At 37.0% G+C, this 19,468-nt stretch overlaps 1 protein-coding gene across 14 annotated transcripts in view; it reads left to right on the top strand.

Annotated features, from left to right (window-relative positions):
- Nucleotides 1-19,468, top strand: part of AHI1 (Abelson helper integration site 1) — a 219,379-nt gene that overhangs the window by 9,261 nt on the left and 190,650 nt on the right. For 13 of the 14 annotated variants that reach the window (XR_009495858.1, XM_059889903.1, XM_005210982.5 and 10 more), the window contains exons 5-6: nt 10,439-10,995; nt 19,000-19,181. Coding sequence is in view for 13 of the 14 variants with exons in the window: in XM_059889903.1 (XP_059745886.1) it covers nt 10,439-10,995; nt 19,000-19,181 (739 nt within the window). In the remaining variant the exon portion in view is untranslated. Of the gene's footprint in view, nt 1-4,623; nt 4,800-10,438; nt 10,996-18,999; nt 19,182-19,468 lie in introns of all 14 variants that reach the window. The other variant, XM_059889904.1, reaches the window with a different exon arrangement.

Genomic DNA, 19,468 nt, shown 5'->3' with positions numbered 1-19,468 from the left:
CCAGTAAGATGTTATAACCAGTTCAAATGGATGTGATGTACCGAGATTTATATTATTTACCAGACAAAATTCAGTTGCATTACATTAGAAATCATTTACATAGCTTTCCCTTCTCCAGGGGATCTTCCAACACAGGGATCAAACCCACGTTTCTCACAATGCAGGCAGATTCTTTACCAGCTGAGCCACAGGGAAGGCCATATTATTATTTACCAGACAAAATTTAGTTGCATTATATTAATGGAAATCTTCTACATAGATTACATACATTACAAAAATCTTTTACAAATTCCTGTGGACAGGAAACATTTGCATTGCTATGAGTTTTCTACATGTTAACCCTTTTTCTCTACCAAGTTGTAAAACAGTCAATGAAAGCAGAAATAACCAGAATAGATGAGCTAATTTTCACCCACTACATTTCAAAGACTTTTGTTACACTAAAGTAAAACCAAAACAGCCTGAATCCTTCTATTTAGAGATAACCTACATATACAAATTTTGTGCCATATTTTTTAATATCATGTAAGAATTTTAGAATCTGGATTTAAAACTACAGTCTCTCTGTGATTCTTTCTTCATTGCTGCCTCAAAAACTGTACCTGAGGCCTAAAATAATAGAATTGACACTAAGGAAAAATTTAGTGATTGGGCAACAAACATGAGAGAGAATGGCCGAAACTAAAATGAAAGATACAGTAAATAAAGACATATAGAAATACTTGACTTACAAGTCTGTGTTCCCAGATGGCACTAATGGAGCAGAAATAATAAAAAGAGCATAAGGAGGAAACTTTCCTGAGAATGAAAAAGGATGTGGGAAGAGATGAATCCATCTTGCATTCCAGGTAAAGTTTGAGATGAGAACTCTATCTGGAAACTTAAATTTCAAGGGAGAGAGAAATTTTGCTAACATCTAAACAGAAGAAACACCTCGTACATTTCCAGCTTCTCTCCAAAAACACTTAAGTCCAAAGACAATGGAGCAATATCCATACAATATTTAGGGGAAAATAGTGTTCCAAGGAATGTACTTGCCTACATTGTCAGTCGTGTATGAGAGCAATAGGGAGCATGTGAATTGGGAAAGAGTTAGGACTGGTGTTCCCTCCTGAAAAAAATCAATAAAACTATGGAAGATAGATTAGTTGAGTGTGTAGTACCATCTCCAGAGACATGAATGAAAACAAAGTATTTAGGAATAGAGAATTTATAATCTGAAAATAAATTTGGATGAGCCTTGAAACCAGTTATGCATGTAGAAGTTTCTCCATCGTTTGTGCCAGGTGTTTCAAGAAGCTATGGTACAGGGACTGGTACTGCTAACATTGCTTTAGCTTCTAGGGAAAAAGGTCGTTTGCAGTCTCATTTCATCTCATATTAAATTACATATCAGATATCTTAAAAAGTTAAATGTAAAAACCTAAATTAATAGACAAATATTTAGATAAGAAAATAGAAGTGGGCTGGTTCAGTTTTCCAGTGTGGGAAATGAAAGACATCTGATTTTAAATGAAAGACATCCAAATAATGAGAATATTCTCTGTCTGCACACAGAAAACCAGTAAATACTTGTTGAAGGAATAGATAAATCTGAGGTAGAAGATACTTTGAGTCAGAAACAAATACAACTAAAAGTTAGCTAATTCACTGAAACTATGATTTTTTTATAGTCACAGATCTAGTACTCATATAGCCAATAACATAGTAATAGCTAAAATTTATTCAACACTTGTATTCTGGAATCAGAAGGTTCTTTTTAACGTTCTATTCCCCTATCAATCTGAAGAACAACCTATGAGTAAGTTCCATTTCAAATGTTAATAAATAAAGAAATGCTACAAATAAATGCCTTGAATAGTAAGATACTATATCTCTCAGGGCTTTCCAAGTGGTGCTAGTAGTAAAGAACCCACCTGCAAGTGCAGGAGACATAAGAGACGTGGATTCGATGCCTGGGTTAGGAAGATCCCCCGGGGAAGGGCATTACAACTCACTCCAGTATTCTTGCCTGGAGAATCCCATGAACAGAGGAGCCTGATGGGCTACAGTCCATAAAGTCATGAAGAGTGAGACACAACTGAAGCAACTTAGCACTCAGGTGTCTTAAATGAGCAAAAGGTGTGAAAAAAAATTACAAGAGAAAATGACATCGACTAATAAAATACAGGAACACTGTAAAAGCTATTTAGGTTGGAAACCAGAATGGTATTTTTACTTACCAAGAAAGTATTCAGAAGTTAATTACCAGGGTAGAGAGCAAAACTTTTTAATATGATGTTCATAAAAAATGAAGCAGTACAAGTAGGACAACTTTTTCAGAAAGTTTAACTATAAAAAGGAATATTTTTAGTGCTGGTATTGGGGAAGATGGAAAAGGCAGTGGCAACCCACTCTAGTACTCTTGCCTGGAAAATCCCACGGACAGAGGAGTCTGGTAGGCTGTGGTCCATGGGGTCTCGAAGAGTCGGACACAACTGAGCATCTTCACTTTCACTTTTCACTTTCACACATTGGAGAAGGAAATGGCAACCCACTCCAGTGTTCTTGCCTGGAGAATCCCAGGGACGGGGGAGCCTGGTGGGCTGCTGTCTATGGGGTCACACAGAATTGGACACGACTGAAGTGACTTAGCAGCAGCAGCATTGGGGAAGATAAGGAAGAGATTTGATGATACAGGACAGGAAAATTTTTAGAACACAAGTTAAGACCCACCTCTTTATAATGAGAAGGACAGAGAAAAAGATTGTTTAGAGTACATGAAAATTTGTAGATTTGGTAGTAGAAAGTTGCAGCTTTCCATTTGATGGCTTTTGACTCACCCGTGAAAGTGAGTCAAGAAGTGACAACATTGAACATCAGAGGTAAGGAAAGACAGTTTGAAATAGCCAGTGTGCAGAAGGTACAGAAGAATGCATACAAACAGATTATGCAGTATGGGAGAATTGTTTGTAGCTTTGAGGTCTCAGTTGAATTTATAGGCCATATCTTTAGAATAGTACCAATCTTTGAAGTGGTTCAGTTTCTTCAGGCAGCATTCAACAGCCTGGTTATAGTTATAGAGATGAACATCACTTAATTTGAATAGTACCCCACTCTAGTACTCTTGCTTGGAAAAACCCATGGACGGAGGAGCCTGATGGGCTGCAGTCCATGGGGTCGCTAAAAGTAGGACACGACTGAACAACTTCACTTTCACTTTTCACTTTCACACATTGGAGAAGGAAATGGCAACCCACTCCAGTGTTGCCTGGAGAATCCCAGGGACAGGGGAGCCTGGTGGGCTGCCGGGTCGCACAGAGAATCGGACACGACTGAAGTGACTTAGCAGCAGCAGAGTTTTTTCCAGACAGGTGTGATGGATAAAAAGTACATGATAATAGCAAATGATGAATGAAGTGACCGATTATGAAATCAAAGTATGAAGAACTAGAGATGAGAGGCATGATAGATACGGAGGATATATTGAGTTCAAACCATAATGAATGATTTATTGTTTTATATCACTAAGTCTGGAGTGGTTTAATACTCAGTAGTAATAACTGAAACCAATAAGTATAAATTGTTAAGTAGAGAATAAATACTCAAACTGTGGCTATTATTAATTTTGAAGTTGCATCTGAATTTTTGCCTTAATTTAAAGGAAGGACTTTAAATCATTATCATTGTCAATCCTTTATCATCTTGATTTCACTCTTTGATTTTCTATCTCATTTTATCCTAATGTCATTTCATAGAGGTGATAACTTCTTTTATGAATAACAGTTTCTAAAAATGTTCTATGTGTTAATTTTAAAGGGTGGAAAATATGCTAGATTTTCTTGTTGTTCAGTCACTCAGTTGTGTTCAATTCTTTGTGACCCCATGGCCTGCAGCATGCCAGGCTTCCCTGTCCTTCACTATCTCCTGGAGTTTTCTCAGGCTCATATCCTGAGTCAGTGATGCCATCCAACCATCTCGTCCTCTGTTGCCCCCTTCTCTTGCCCTCAATCTTTCCCAGCATCAGAGCCTTTTCCAGTGAGTCAGCTCTTTGCATCAGGTGGCTAAAGTATTGAAGCTTCAGCTTCAGCATCAGTCCTTCCAGTACTCAGGGTTGATTTCCTTCAGAATTGACTGGTTTGATCTCTATACTGTCCAAGGAACTTTTAAAGAGTCTTCTCCAGCACCACAGTTCGAAAGAATCAATTCTTTGGTGCTCAGCCTTCTTTATGGTCCAGGTCTCACATCTGTACATGATTATTGGAAAAGCCATAGCTTTGACTCTTTGGACCTTTGTCAGCAAAGTGATATCTCTGCTTTTTAAACATGTCTAGGTTTGTCATAGTTTCTTTCAAGGAGCAAGCGTCTTTTAATCTCATGGCTGCAGTCACCATCTGCAGTGTTTTTGGAGCCCAAGAAAATAAAATCTGCCGCTGTTTACATTTTTTTCCCTGTTTGCCATAAAATGATGGGACCAGATGCAATGATCTTAGTTTTTTGAATGTTGAATTTTAAACCAGCTTTCTCACTTTCTTTCACCTTCATCAAGAACCTCTTTAGTTTTTCTTTGCTTTCTGCTGTTCAAGTAGTGTCATCTGCATATCTAAGGTTGTTGATATTTCTCCCTGGCAATCTTGATTCCAGCTTGTGATTCGTCCAGCTCGGCATTTTGCATGATGTACTCTGCATATAAGTTAAATAAGCAGGATGACAATATACAGTCTTGACGTACTCCTTTCCCAGTTTTGCACCAGTCCATTGTTATACGTCCAGTTCTAACTGATGCTTCTTGATCTTCATACAGATTTCTCAGGATGCAGGTAAGGTGATCTATTATTCTCATCTCTTTAAGAATTTTCTGCAGTTTGTTGTGATCCACACAGTCAAAGGCTTTAATGTAGTCAATGAAGCAGATGTTTTTCTGGAATTCTTTTGCTTTTTCTGTGATCCAGCTGATGCTGGCAATTTGAGCTTTGGTTCCTCTGCCTTTTCTAAGTCCAGGTTTCATAATATTCTTTAGTTAGTTCATGTATTCATTCACCTTTTTCAGGCTCAACATTCCAGAAGCTCAGAGCTCAGTTCTCAGGAGCCATTCAAGAGCTTATCCTGCAAACAGGCCTAGGATTTGCAGGATTTGAGCAACGAGGGCTGCTGAATTAACCCTTTTCTTCACAACTCTAACCAGACTGATCAGAAAAACAATGAAAGAAGACAAATAACTAATACTAGGAATGTAAATATAATTCACTGCAGATGTGTTAAAGACCTAAAAAGGACAATAAAGGAGTATTATGAATAACTTTATGACAATAAATTTAGCAACTTAGATAAAATGTGTAAATTACTTCAAGGCTACAAGCTACTGAATATTTTATATCTTTTTTAAAAATTTATTTGTGGTTAAAAACCTGTGGAAAAAACTAGGTGGCTAGTTTTCTCAGCTGACTTTATTAATACATTTTACCAACCATTTGAGGAAGAAATCATATTATTCTATATAAACTCTTTCAGACTATGTAAAAAGAGGGAATACTTCTCCATTCTTTTGATGGGGGTAGCAATTTTAAATTAATACTAAAAGAGAAAGACATTATAGGAAAATTACACCAGTATCCCTTTTGAACCCAGAGCAGATATCTTCCACAAAATTTAGGGAATCAGTCTTATATAAAAATAATTATATACATTATGTAATTTATCTCAGCAGTATATCAAAGTATTGAAAAAAAATCATGTAATTCACCATAAAATTAAACAAAACCATATGATCATCTCAATAAATGCAATAAAAGACTTGACAAAATTTGTCACCCATTCTGATAACTAAAACAAAAAGAGAAGGGAACTTCTTCAACTTGATAGAGGGAATCTACAATAACTTACAGTTAAAATTACTTAAAATTTAAAAACTGACAGCTTTTGCTCTAAGCTTGAGCACATCACCATAGATATTCATAATTGTATGGGTAACCAATGCAATAATGCAATTTTTGAAAAAAAGTATAAAGACTGTAAAAGAAGTAAAAGAATCTCATTCGCAGATGACAGAATCTCAAAAAAATGCTATTAGAACTATTAATGAGTTAGCAGAATATAAGGTCTAAATATAAAAACCAATTGTATTTTTGTACCAGTAGTGAATAATTTAAAATTTAAAATGTCATTTGTAATAGTAACCAAATATGTAGTAATCTAGGATACATTTATCAAAATATATGCAAACCTGGATACTGGAAATCCCTAATCTGCTAAAAATCAAAACCAAATAGATATATCCATGTTCATGGATTGAAAGTATTGTCAGATAATTATTGACAGATTATTATTATCCATTCTCTGAAATTCTGATCTATTGATTCAATTTAATCCTAATCAAAATGCCAATAGACTTCAAGACTTAAAAATCTGATTTTCAAATTTATTTGGAAATATAAACAACAAACTTAGAACAGCCAAAAAATTTTGAAAAGGAAGAACAAAGTTGAAGGAATTTTATTATCTGATTCAAAACTCAATACCAGGACAACCTGGTATTGTCATAAAGGTGGACATATAAGTCATGAATCAACAGAGTCTAGAAATAGACTCCAGTGTAGGTGGTCAATTGATTGTTGCCAAAATTACCAAGATACCTCAGAGGGGAAAAGGATAATCTTTTTCAACAAATTTTGCTGGGACAATCAGATATACAATACTATAACTATGACCATATCATATTCAGAAATTAAGTAGAAATGGATCTATGACTTAAAAAATTTAAGAGCTAAATTCTATATATATAGCTTATAAAATAAGCAAGATAAGCTTGGTAAACTTGAGTTATGAATAGATTTCTCAGGATACAAAAGTATGAACCATAAATGAAAAGGGGGTTAAATTGGGCTTTGTGAAAATTCAAAACATTGCTAAGAAAATGAAAACATAAAATTATAAGTTGAGGGAAAATATTTGCAACACATTGATAAAATGTATTGAGAAAACTTTAGGAACTCTCAGAACTCATTGATGTGAAACAACCTTGTGAAAATGGGCAAAAGAGTTGAACACTTAACCAAAGAGATACAGATAGGAAATAAGCATGTGTAATGACGTGCTTAGTAAAGATGTGGTTAGTACGATGTGTGTGCTCGGTTGCTCAGTCGTGACCAACTCTGCGACCCCACGGACTGTAGCCCACGAGGCTCCTCTGTCCATGGGATTCTCCTGGTAAGAATACTGGAATGGATTGCCATTTCCTCCTCCCGGGGATCTTCCTGACCCAGGGATATTCCCTGCGACCCAGGTATCAAACCTGCATCTCCTGTGTCTCCTACACTGCAGGTGGATTCTTTACACCAGAGCCACAGGGGAAGCCTGCTTAGTAGTGCCGTTAATAATTAATTTGAAAACAATACGGAGATACCATTACATACCTATTAGAATGCAAAAGGATGAAAATTGACAATGCTAAGTGCTGACAAGTGTGTTAAATAATTGGAACTCACAAATTTGAGAGTGTGAACTGGTACAGCCATTTTAGGAAGCCGTTTGGCAGTTATTTAAGAACTTAAGCGTATACTTAGCATATATAGCAGTTGTACTTATGGATGTTTACTCAAGAGAAATGAAAACATAACATGCAAAGCTAGAAATAACTCAAATGTCCATTAGTTGGTATATGGAGAAATAAAATGTAGTATCTTTCCATACAATGAAAATACTGCTCGGCAGTAAATGGAATGTTATTATAAATGCAACCACATGAATGAATCTCAAAGCTTTATGCTGAGTGAAGGATAGAAACAAAAAGCTATCTTCTGTATGATTCCATCTATATGAAATTCTAGACAAGACAAACTATAGTGAAAGAAAACAGATCAGTGGCTGAGTGGGGCCAGGACTTGGAGGGTAGGGATTGGTTTTGTAAAGGAACGCGTAGGGTACTAGAAATGTTTAGTGTCACAAATGATAGTTGTGCTGTCATGTGGTGTCATGGTGTATATGTTTGTCAGAATTGATTTAAGTATACGCTTACAGCCGGTGGTGATTATTGTAATTCATATAATTTGTTATGTCTCAGTAATACTTATTTTTAAAAACAGACAAGCTAAAGTGAAAAATGGTGCAGAGATGGTAAAGATAAACGGATGGTTAAAGATAAATAGAACATGAACAAATGTATTTGAGAGATTTCAAAATTCAGTGATAGTCCATGAAATGTGAAATTCCGTGAAGTAGACTTTTTCAATTATAGTATGACAAAACTAGAACAACAAAATTTAAAATTTATAAATTACTTGGTAATGTAAAATCTATCTCGTGAAGCGATTAGCAAGAAAAAGGGAATACAAACCACAAAAACAGGAATTTAAAAAGTAATGAAACTGTCATCTCAATAGAATTGTGGAATGCTACCAAAGATGCTCTAAGGATTGTATTTAAAATGATGTTATTAGTACAAAGGTTGACAGATCAATGGAAGAGAATAAATAAACATCTTATGAGCTTCATATGATGAGCTTCCCCAGGGTTTCATTTTCAAAATCCTTTCTTCTAGACTATAATTCTTTCTTCAAGAGTTTCTAATTTTTGCTTATCTTTTTCCATTTATTAGTATCCTCACAGTTTACCTTGATTGCCACTACATTTCTGGTACTGAGAAAACAGAAAAGTTAGCATTTGCTCTGTATTGATGTAATGGGAATTCAAGGTTATTAGGTATGACTGTCTTCAGAGAAAGAAGACAAAAGTAAGTTTCTGAACAGATTATCATTGATTTTCCTTGTGTGAGGCAATCTAGGATTGAATTTTGGGCCTTCTTTTTTAAGTAATTTCTGAATTTTTTTCTATTTTTAAATTTTCTGTTTTCTTACTGTTTTATGGATATATTGCTTCTAGAAACAGAACATGTGAAAATAAACTTTTAAGAAGATATTTTTTTTTTAATTTGATTAGGAAATATTTTTGAAGGATATGGCTTCAGAATTTATCCTTAAGGAATAGGTAGAATTTGGAAATATATTTTAGGTGAGCAGAAGAGTCTTAAAGATGGTAAAATATTGGCTATGTGGTGGAATACATTTTTCCATCTTTTCACATATATTAGATATTCTAACTACTTTGAAACATGAGGGTTTTCAATAATTGAACTTTAGTCTTCACTGGTTCCGTCATTTCTGGGAGAATTCTTTGACTTCAATCTTTTATCACTGTGGTTTTACCCATTCTGTTTTTGAACGCATCTCTTCAGCTTTTATTTCTGTCACTCAAAATTTTAGTTCTAACATCTGCAGTTGTTTTTCATCTCATATTTTTTGGAATTTCTTAATATTAATTCTACTCATTTTAAATTATTTTGTTGATGCTGTTTGTTTTTCTTCCATGTTAATTTTTCTCTTTTATTGGATTTGGTGGACTTCTCGATTCTGCTGCTTTCCCTCAGTGTTCTCAGTTGTTCGTCATCTTTGTGTTTGAGAATTTTTCTCCTGCCTGTTGGTTGTTTTCAACATAGCGTGCTTCTGCTGTTGGTGAGGATTGTACCTACCTGAGACATGAAGCCGTATCTCTGTCTGTTCAGCTGTTTTGTTCTCTGGGTGAAAGTCACCATGTAACACAGCTGGAGGAGGGGAACAGAGCTGCCCTCCCAACTCCTCAGTTGGTCATCCTCAGGCTTATCCCTTCTTTTCGTGTTCCTTGCCTCAGCTTATGGCCTCTCCAGAACCAGCCTTTTCTCTGGACAAGTCTTTTCCTACAGGTTGTGGTTTTCTTTGGTAGTTTCTTAATGGATTTCTTAATGGATCTAATCCTGCCTGTTTTTCATCCTTGGGGGATTTCTCAAAATATTTATTTTATTACTAATAACATTCCTTTTTGATTTCTAGCATTATTTTCTGTTTATTTCTTATTTTAAATAATTTTGAATGGAGAAAGTTATTAATACAAGTATGTGCTTAGTCATTTGATTTAACTTGATAATATTTAATACTTAAAAGCCTTTTCACTGATATGTTTAGACTAATTGCACAGTAACCCTAGAGCTATAAACCTTTGGTTTTTGAATTTAATTATGAAGCAAGATAAATGACCTGTGTGTTTTCTATTAGAGAACATGAAATACTTTAACCATAGCTCTTCTAGCAATTTCACTGGTATCTCTTAATTAGGTTAGAGTATGGATCATTTTGCCAGAGGAAAGTAGCATTTGAGATTTGAGCAGTTAATTCACTTTTAAAAAGTCATTAACATGTTCCCCATGTTAGTTAACTCATTTGATATGAATTTATTCTCAAGATTGCTGGTCTAAGACTGGGAGAATAAGCAGGAAAACGCTCCCCAAAGGCCCTAGAATGGTGTCAAAGTGCTGGAGTAAAAAGTGAAATATTCTTCCCAGTATTGCATATTGTGAAACAGTCAACATGATTTTATCTTCACAGAACTAAACTGTGTTTAGTTGACACTCTGTTATTGTGTCTTCTCCTAGCTTGATGCTGTTACAAGCAATCTTCAGAAAATCAGGGAAACTAAAAGTGATGATATAACTGCTGCTAACACTAAGAACCCAGAGAAGAACATGCGAGTAATTAAAAACAAACCAAGGGATCCGCAGTCAGCAACTGAAGATCCAGAAAATGATGTTATTGTGGAGGAGGACAAGCAAGAAAAGGCAAATAAAAAGGTTATGAAAACAGCGCTCCAGGTGACTGCACAAGAGATGGAGCCAGAAGCTCCTGAGAAGGGAGATGCGGCACCTCAGAAAAGACGGACTAAGCCACAGCCAGGTGTGACTCATGACAAAAGTGAAAAGGCCAAGGAGGAAGGAGAAAAGAATACTTTAGATGAGGAACAACTGATGCAAGTATACCAGCTCCAAGTGGCTGAAGAAATGGCAAAGGAGATTAAGAAGAAAATCCGAAAGAAACTCAAGGAGCAGTTGTCTTACTTTCCCTTAGATTCTTCATTGCATGATGACAAATTGAGTGGTGAAAAAAGAAAAAAGAAAAAAAAGAAAGTTCCCACCTTGTCTAAATCTGAAACAAGGTATGTTACATTGATAAATATATAATGTCCTCTTTAAAAAACACTATTTTCAGCTTTTGAGTGATACCTGGAGTTTTGTTACTAAGTCCAAGCTTATAGTGCTTGCCTCATAAAAGGCCAGTAATTTTGAGAGACCAGTTGTTGGGGCAATGAATGGCAACTTTATTCAGAAAGCCAGCAAATTCAGAAGATGCTTCATGCCCCAGATAACCATCTTGCCTGAGATAGAATTCAAGCTCCTTCTGAGGAGGAGGGAGTACTAAATACTAAAGGGAGAGGGAGTCAAGTCAAACACTTTCTGGTTCCCATAAACCTCCAGAGAGGATCTGTTCATTTCTTTCTCCCTGCAGTCATTCACAGGTGGACCTGGTAAGGATGTTTCCTGCAAGTTAAACAAAGGTATTTTAGCTTAATTTTCATCACTTGGGGAGCAGCGTTTCCAGAGATGGGCCATTATGTATAATTTAAGCACACAGGCAACATCCTTTTAGTGATTAACTTGTAATAGAATACAAAAGGTTCTTCCTGTTACAATTCCCCCTGTTGGTGTCCATACCACAGTCTTGTGGGATAAGGGACAAAGACCATTCTGCTGAATGGAAGTGACAAATTTCCTTAGACTCTTCAGTCAGCCCTTTTTGAAATCTTTAGTCAGTCCTATTTGAACCAGATGAAACCTCTCACCACTTTGTTGTCTAATTCATAATAACTTGTGGTTTTGGTTTTAGTTCCCAATACATATATCAAATTTCTATGCTATTTATTTGGACAAAACTGAACAAATTGGTTGCCCCTTCTCCAGCTGTAATGGAATCACCATCTACTTCTGTTGGATAGGCAGACCCGTTGGAGGCAAACTCGTGAATAGTGTAGTACAGAAGTTTTAGTACAGTTGGCAACTCCTAGGTCTTTAGCACTTTTAGAGTCTCCTACCTGGGCAGACACCTGGAATGGCCTACCATACAGTATTTTAAAGGTGCTTAATTTAAGCCTGCTTCTGGGAGCCATTGATCCATAGCAGGGCAACTGGCAAGGCCTTATGCGAAGTTAAATGTCTCTTGTAGTGACATTTATTGTTTTTCCTATTGATTGTGGTCTCCAGGATGAATAGTTTTACTGCTTATCCAAATCAGGATGATTTCCCGAAGGAGGGCTTTCAGAGACTCTCTGTTCATGGAATACGCTTCCACCCACCCTGAAAAAGTATCCACAGCAACACTATCAGGTTACCTGAGATTTCTTGGAATTGCGATATTTAAGTGAAGTCTCTTTTTCAGTGCGGGGTGGGGCAGGTTCCTCTGTGTTGATTCAATGCCTCAAGTCCAAGAGAACCCTTGGGCCTCTTCATTCAGAGTGTCCCTCTCTGCCACATAAGAGGCTCTCATCTTTTGCTGTTCTTCTTTTTCAACCTATAGCAGTTTCTGTTTTCCAAAGTTCTTCCTCCTTACAGTAAGTGCATCATTCCTTCCCCAGTGGGGACTTAACTCTCATCCAGTTACTCACCTTCTGGGAATCCAGTGCCTCTGCCAAAAAAGTGATGTTTCATTTTGCATCTTTCTTCTGTTTTTCCCTGTTAAATAGTTTAAAAAAGCAACATCTACCAATTAAGAAATGTTCATTCCAAATGTTCCATCTAATTTTTATAACTTTCTCCTGATACCTGAGGCACTTTGCCCCAAAAGGTCACATCTGCCATTCTGATATTTTCAGGGGTCTCAGGATCTGCATTAGTATGATGTCTGTAGGTATGATAAATCCTTTCCAAAAATTCAGAGAGGTCTTCATTTGTTTTGCTGAATTTCCTGAATATTGTTCAAACCCTTTTGCTTTGGTTTCCCTTTTCAAAGCCCTGCCAATATGCACTAACAAGTCGTGCTCTACTAAGGGCCTTCTTCCCTTGCTGGGACCCTATTGGTTCAGCTGTGGGTGCTGTCAAGTGGGCTTCATGTATAGAGGATCCTCCCTATGAGAAGGGCTCCAATCTTATGACAGTTGGGATCTTTCCAATTAAACAAGTCTGAGAAACCCAGCCAGCTGTTTGTTTGCATTTAGGCTCCCTACAAGATAACGGCATCGGAGAAGGCAATGGCACCCTACTCCAGTACTCTTGCCTGGAAAATCCCATGGATGGAGCAACCTGGTGGGCGGCAGTCCATGGGGTCGCTAAGAGTCAGACATGACTGAGCGACTTCCCTTTCACTTTTCACTTTCATGCATTGGAGAAGGAAATGGCAACCCACTCCAGTGTTCTTGCCTGGAGAACCCCAGGGACGGGGGAGCCTGGTGGGCTGCTGTCTATGGGGTCGCACAGAGTCGGACACGACTGAAGTGACTTAGCAGCAGCAGCAGCAAGATAATGGCATAAGGGAAATGACCCTGTTCCCATAGTAGCTTCTGGCTCAATCGGGTGCCCTGTCTTGTCTTAAATGGCAATATCAGAACAAGTCCCTCTCCTCCAGAAACTAACACAGGATTTTCTAACTGATCACTGTAAGGAGGGGAAGTCCTGAGCCCCAGTGTCAGAAGTTGGGACTGGGTAGGAATGGAAAATGGTGGGAAGGATGGATGTATTGGCACAGTGGCCAGATTGGCTGGGTCAGTTAAGGTTTGAGGAATTAAGGTTTGAAGGAACATATCCTCACTTTCATTCCCTTCCTTTTTCTTCTTTTCTGATAATAGTACAGATGCTTGCATATAAAGGATTATCATTCTTCCCTAATTTTTCACAAAATACCTGTAGAGTCATTCAAAATCCTCTGTGAAATAGCAATTTATCATTAAAAGGATACCTTTTTGCTTTAGCATCAACCAACTGGGATTACAACATGCATTTGAATAGAAATCTGATTAATGCTATGACAGATAGTTTAAGACAACACTGAAATTGAGTAATATCATTTACCAGGATATGCCAGAATGTTAGGAACTCTGTATAATTTATAGAATATGAATATTAATAACATTTACCCATGTGATTGGAGAGGGAAATGGCAACCCACTCCAGTATTCTTGCCTGGAAAATCCCATGGGTGGAGGAGCCTGTAGGCTACAGTCCATGGGGTCACAAAGAATTGGACACAACTGAGCAACTTCACTTCACTTCTTCACCCATGTGATACAGTATAAGAAGTGTTAAGTGTTATTTATTTAATAATGCTTCCCATGCAATTGAACATACCAGATAAGCCCAATTAGTGCTATATTCCTGAGATGGAGAGAAATAATTTGAGATGTTCCAGAGACCCTCTGAAAAACTCCAAAGTTAGCCAGAGGTTAGATGAACTCCACTTAAAACTTGATCTTTTTGGAAGTTTGTTAAAAAATATCAAAAGTTAACCAATGATGATTAAAGATCTCAATGACAAATACAGATCACTTAAACAAACTAATAATTACAGAAAGTAATTCAATATTTTAATAAAACTTTTTATCCTCTTAGAGAAAGAAATTCAGATTTTTACCACTTTACCTTTAAGATTTCTTAATTAAGTTCAGTCTTACCTTATAACTTGGTTGTTTCAAGTTATGAAAATCTGGAGAGACTATTCTAGATAGACATTTCCAAAACATTATTCCCATAGAGTTTACTCCAGAACTCCTTACTTCATTTACTTATATTTACTTAAAGCTTTGTCCCATTATTTTATTTTCTGATAAACTTTGTAACAGTATTTTTTGTAACAGAATAAGGTATTTTTGATTTCTGGTGAACCTAAAGGTACAATGAAAGTATTGTACTTAATGTGGATGACTCTAAAGACATGTCTATATAAAAACAAATTTAAGCTAACTTTTCATACCAGATATTATTTCCATACTAAGTATTTTCTAGATCATGTGAACCTGAAACTCATTCTTGCCAGTTTCATTGTATTTGAGTATTTGTGTAAGCACTTAATTTCTATTAGGCCAATTAAATAGTGCCCCTTTACAGATTAATTTTGGCAGTGCCACACATCTATAACACATGTGCAAACACACAAACACAGGGACCTCATAGTTCCCATTCCAGACTTTTAGCCATGAATCTGATACAACAATGTAAAACCCAGTTGTAAAAGAGGATCGATTCACATTGGGTTTCTGGCAGACAGAACAAATCAAGGTCAGCTGTCTACATGGTGAAACCATTTTACTAATATTTATGGAAAAGACACTTCTGTTTCTATGTGTAGTTTTTGGTGATTTTAGGAACCAAGTACAACTTCTTTTTCCTTGGACTATCCCACTCTTGGACAGGAACAGATTTTTTTTTTCCTGTTTATTTTCCCAATTTCATATCAGTAAAAGTTTTAACTATCACAAACTGATATGGCTACAAATGGAGAAGCAAAAGCACACAAGATGAAACAAAAAACCCAAAGAACAAACAGAAAATCCTAAATAAACCCTCAGGTTTGGTCCTGGGAGTTTTACATGTACTAACAACATAATAAATGACCAAAAATGACCTAATTAATATAACAAGAATAGCAGTATGTGGTGCATAGGGTCCCAAGATGAAGATCTTAAGAGCAACCGTGGCCACACATTGTTACAGTAGGATATCATTTTCCTTTCACCCATGGGTTCAGAGCTGTAATAGGATCCCTTACGCAAAATGCACTTCAGAGGACTTTGTTTAGGGATAGATGAAACATTCCTTCTTTTCCAAGACAAACAAAACACAAACAAATGCTAGCATCCAAAGAAACCAAAAAACCAATTCACAGATCAGGTAGAAGGCCTACAGTTCTTTCCTCTCCCCAGTGGAATACCCCACAAAATAAATTGACTTATTCCTGAGGGAAAAAAAGCCCCAAGGTGGGGAGGAAATGAAGTTCCTGGCTGTGCACACTGGAGCGACTTACCCTACCATGTGGAGCCCGTCAGCTCCCAAATGTTGGTTCCTTGCTCCAGTTGCCAGGTATTGGGGCAGCCAGTGCCACTGAAGGGAGTTTTTGAGATCAGATCCTCAGGACAGGTGGTCTTGGCAGCTACGAGGCTCCTGGCTGGCTTCACCAAAATTTGTTCCCAAGCTTAAGCTTGTACTGCTCACTGCACGACAGGCCAATAATTGGTAGACAAGTTGTTGGGGCAAGGAATAATTGCTTTATTTGGAAAACCAGCAAACTGAGAAAACAGTTGACTCGTACCCCGCAAAGAACCATCTTGCCTGAATTAAAATTCAGGCTCCTTTTATACTAAAAGGGGAGGGAGTAAAATCAAACACTTCCTGGTTCCCATCAGCCTCCAGAGGGGGTGTGTTAACTTCTTTCTCCCTGCAGTCACTCACAAATGGACCTGGTCAAGATGTTTCCATGAGCTAAACAAAGGTATTTTAGCTTAATGCTCATTGCTTTGGAAGCAGGATTCCCACAGTCGGGCCATTATGTCTAATTTAAGCTCACAGGCAGCATCCTTTAGTGATTAACATGTAATGGAATACAAAAGGTTCTTCCCTATTACAGTTTCAGAAAGAAAATGTTTAGTCCTCCTTTTGGACATATGTACTGTGCATGCTCAATTGCTCAGTCATGTCCGAGTCTTAGAGACCCCATGGACTCTAGTCTGCCAGGCTCCTCTGTCCATGGAGTTTCCCAGGCAAGAATACTGGAGTGGGTTGCCATTTCCTACTCCAGATCTTCCTGACCCTGGAATTGAATCTGTATCTCTGGCATCTTCTACATTGGCAGACGGATTCTTTACTACTGTGCCACCTGGGAAGCCTCTTTTGGACACATGGGCAGTACAATAATAACAGCTAACCTTTATGTGGCCCCTTCTTATGTGCTTAATGCTTTACAAGGAATATGTGCTTTTCCCCTTATGACAACTCTGTCAAGAATAGTACTATCATCCTATTTTGCATAATTACATCCTTTATTTAGTTATAAATACTTGTTTAGATATATAAAAACATTTTCCCCTTATTTTACAAATAATATTTATTCACTGTAGAACATACAGACACAAAAAGGAAAACATAAGTAATCCACCTATCCAGAGATAATCCCTGTTAGCAATTTGGTATTCCTTTAGCCTTTTTTTATATACAGTACTTACATGTATATGCTTACATACACAATGTGAACTTCGGTGAGTAGATTCTTATTTATTGTCTCTCCTTGGGGTAAACAAGGTAAAAACTATCTTTTAACTACTGTAAGTTTGTTTTTTGTAATCTACATCTGGATAAACAACTTGAGATGGAAACAGTCTGTATTTGACTATTCTCTGATATTCAGGGTCAGTTTCCTTCAATGTCCTCATCTAAAAATAGTTCCCCTCTTATTAAAAGCTAGACAACCAGTTGTAACGAAGAGAGGGCAAACAGAGTTGCTAACAGGCACATGCATTAAAAGTTACCCCAGGCTTTAACAGCTCAGAACAACAAACATATATTGTCTCCCAGTTTCTATGGCTCAGGAATCTGAGTGGCGTAGTGGGTGTCTCTAACTCAGGGCCTCTCACAGGCTACAATCAGGATGTCAGCCGGGCTGTAGTCATCTCAAGGCTTGGCTAGGGGAGGATCTGCCAAGTGACATGCCAGTTGGAAGATATGGATGATCCACTGCTAAACTCACTCACGTGGCCATTAGCAGGTTTCAGATCCTGACTGGCTTTTGGCCAAAGACGTCAGGTCCTTACCACGTGAACCTCTTTACATGGGCTACTCAGCAAGGGCTCTGAAAGAGAAAAAGCGAGACCAAAGTCACAGTCCTTTGGGAACCTAATCATAGAAGTGGTACCAATTACTTTTATCATAATCTGTCTATAAGAAGTAAGTCACTTGGTCTAGTCCACAATAAAGAGAAAGGATTACACAAAGATATGAGTATCAGGGAGCTTCCCTGGTGGCTCAGTGGTAAAGAATCCACCTCCCAATGCAGGAGGCGCAGGTTTGATCCCTGGATTGGGAAGATCCTCTGGAGGAGGAAATGGCAACCCACTCCAGTATTCTTGCCTGAAAAATCCCATGCACAGAGGAACCTGGTGCGCGACAGTCCATGGGGTCACAAAGAGTCAGACATGCTTTGGTGACTAAACAACAACATGAGTATTAGGAGGCATGGATCATTGAAGGCCACCTTAAAGACTGCTTACCACAGTACACCATAAATCTTATTTCTTCACACAGTTACCGTATCTGTTATGAACTGTAAGTCATACTCTTAGTAAGATCAGTTTATGAATTTTAAACAAAACCATGCTTTACATGACAAAGACATGCAAAGGGTAACTGTTCTCTTTAAATAACAGTATTTGATGATGAGATAGAATAACATGACTTTCTAGAATGACTGCTTTGAAATATTTTTTTACTCTTTATTTCTCACCCCCTTTTTGAAATATGACTAAATATATTGGAAGTCAATTTTTTATTAGATGCAGATTCCTTTTTTAGTTGGTAAGTCACAAACATTAATAGGCTGATTTCTCCTTACAACTCAGTGTGCTTCTAGGCTGCTACCCTTTACCATTTAGTATTAATAGTTCATGTGATGCAGATTTTAATTTTAATGTTAGTCTTCTGAAAACACAGTGGCACATAAGCCACTGGAAAACATAAGCAATTAATTTTTACCTGGAAATCAAAAGTTGGATATCTGAAGCCTCTTGAAAACAAAACAAACAAAATTAGAACACTTTTTTTTTTTGCTTTTAAATAATCTAGAGATTTGTTCATTATTCATTTACTTGGCAGTAGAGTAAGGATGATTTTATCAGTCCCAAGTAAAAACAGATCCATTGATCATAAAATACAATTCGTTTTCCCCAGGAGTTTAGAGATGAGTTTAATTTGGCTCATGGGATATATAACATCACCAAGGGTAAATTAGTACACATAATACTTAGTTTGACAGCTAACCAGTTTAGTGTGTAAGAAAATATATGTATCTCCCAGCAGAAAATAATACTGATTTTAGGATTATCCTTGCCTCTAGTTGCTGTTAACTTTGCTGCAGGGTAATAATAATAATGGTACATTTCCAGCGGCTTGAACTTAGATTATATTTGCAGTACATCGATCATCTCTGATGACCCAGTTGAAGGTGAACAAAAGAAAGAATCTCCAGTTGGAGCAGTTACTTCAGATACTCATCAAGATGATGAAGTGAGCTCAAAGGAACAAAATGTAGAAGACAACATGCAAGATGACTCAAAATCCAAACTGAAAAAAAAGAAAAAGAAGGCTAAAACAGGTTTGTTATCCAAATTAAATGAAAAATGTGTGCCTTGGTAGGCATAATTTGATTCAGGGACTTTAGTCCTTAAAACTAAAGAAAATCTAGTCCCGAATGGTATAATTGAAAAAATAATCCAATACAGAATATTTGATACTTAGATTTGTCTAGATTGTAACATTCATTTATTTATAACTGTGGGTCTCTGTGATGAGTTTGTCTTACTTGAGTCATCATTAGTAATGTAGTTGCTATTGTGACACAGATTTCTTCTGTATGTTATTGCCCCTAAATAATTAAGACAG

Source organism: Bos taurus, chromosome 9 (assembly GCF_002263795.3).
Source record: "Bos taurus isolate L1 Dominette 01449 registration number 42190680 breed Hereford chromosome 9, ARS-UCD2.0, whole genome shotgun sequence".
Taxonomy (NCBI): domain Eukaryota; kingdom Metazoa; phylum Chordata; class Mammalia; order Artiodactyla; family Bovidae; genus Bos; species Bos taurus.
Note: the sequence above shows the minus strand (reverse complement) of the source record. Positions and strands in the feature narration are given on the sequence as shown.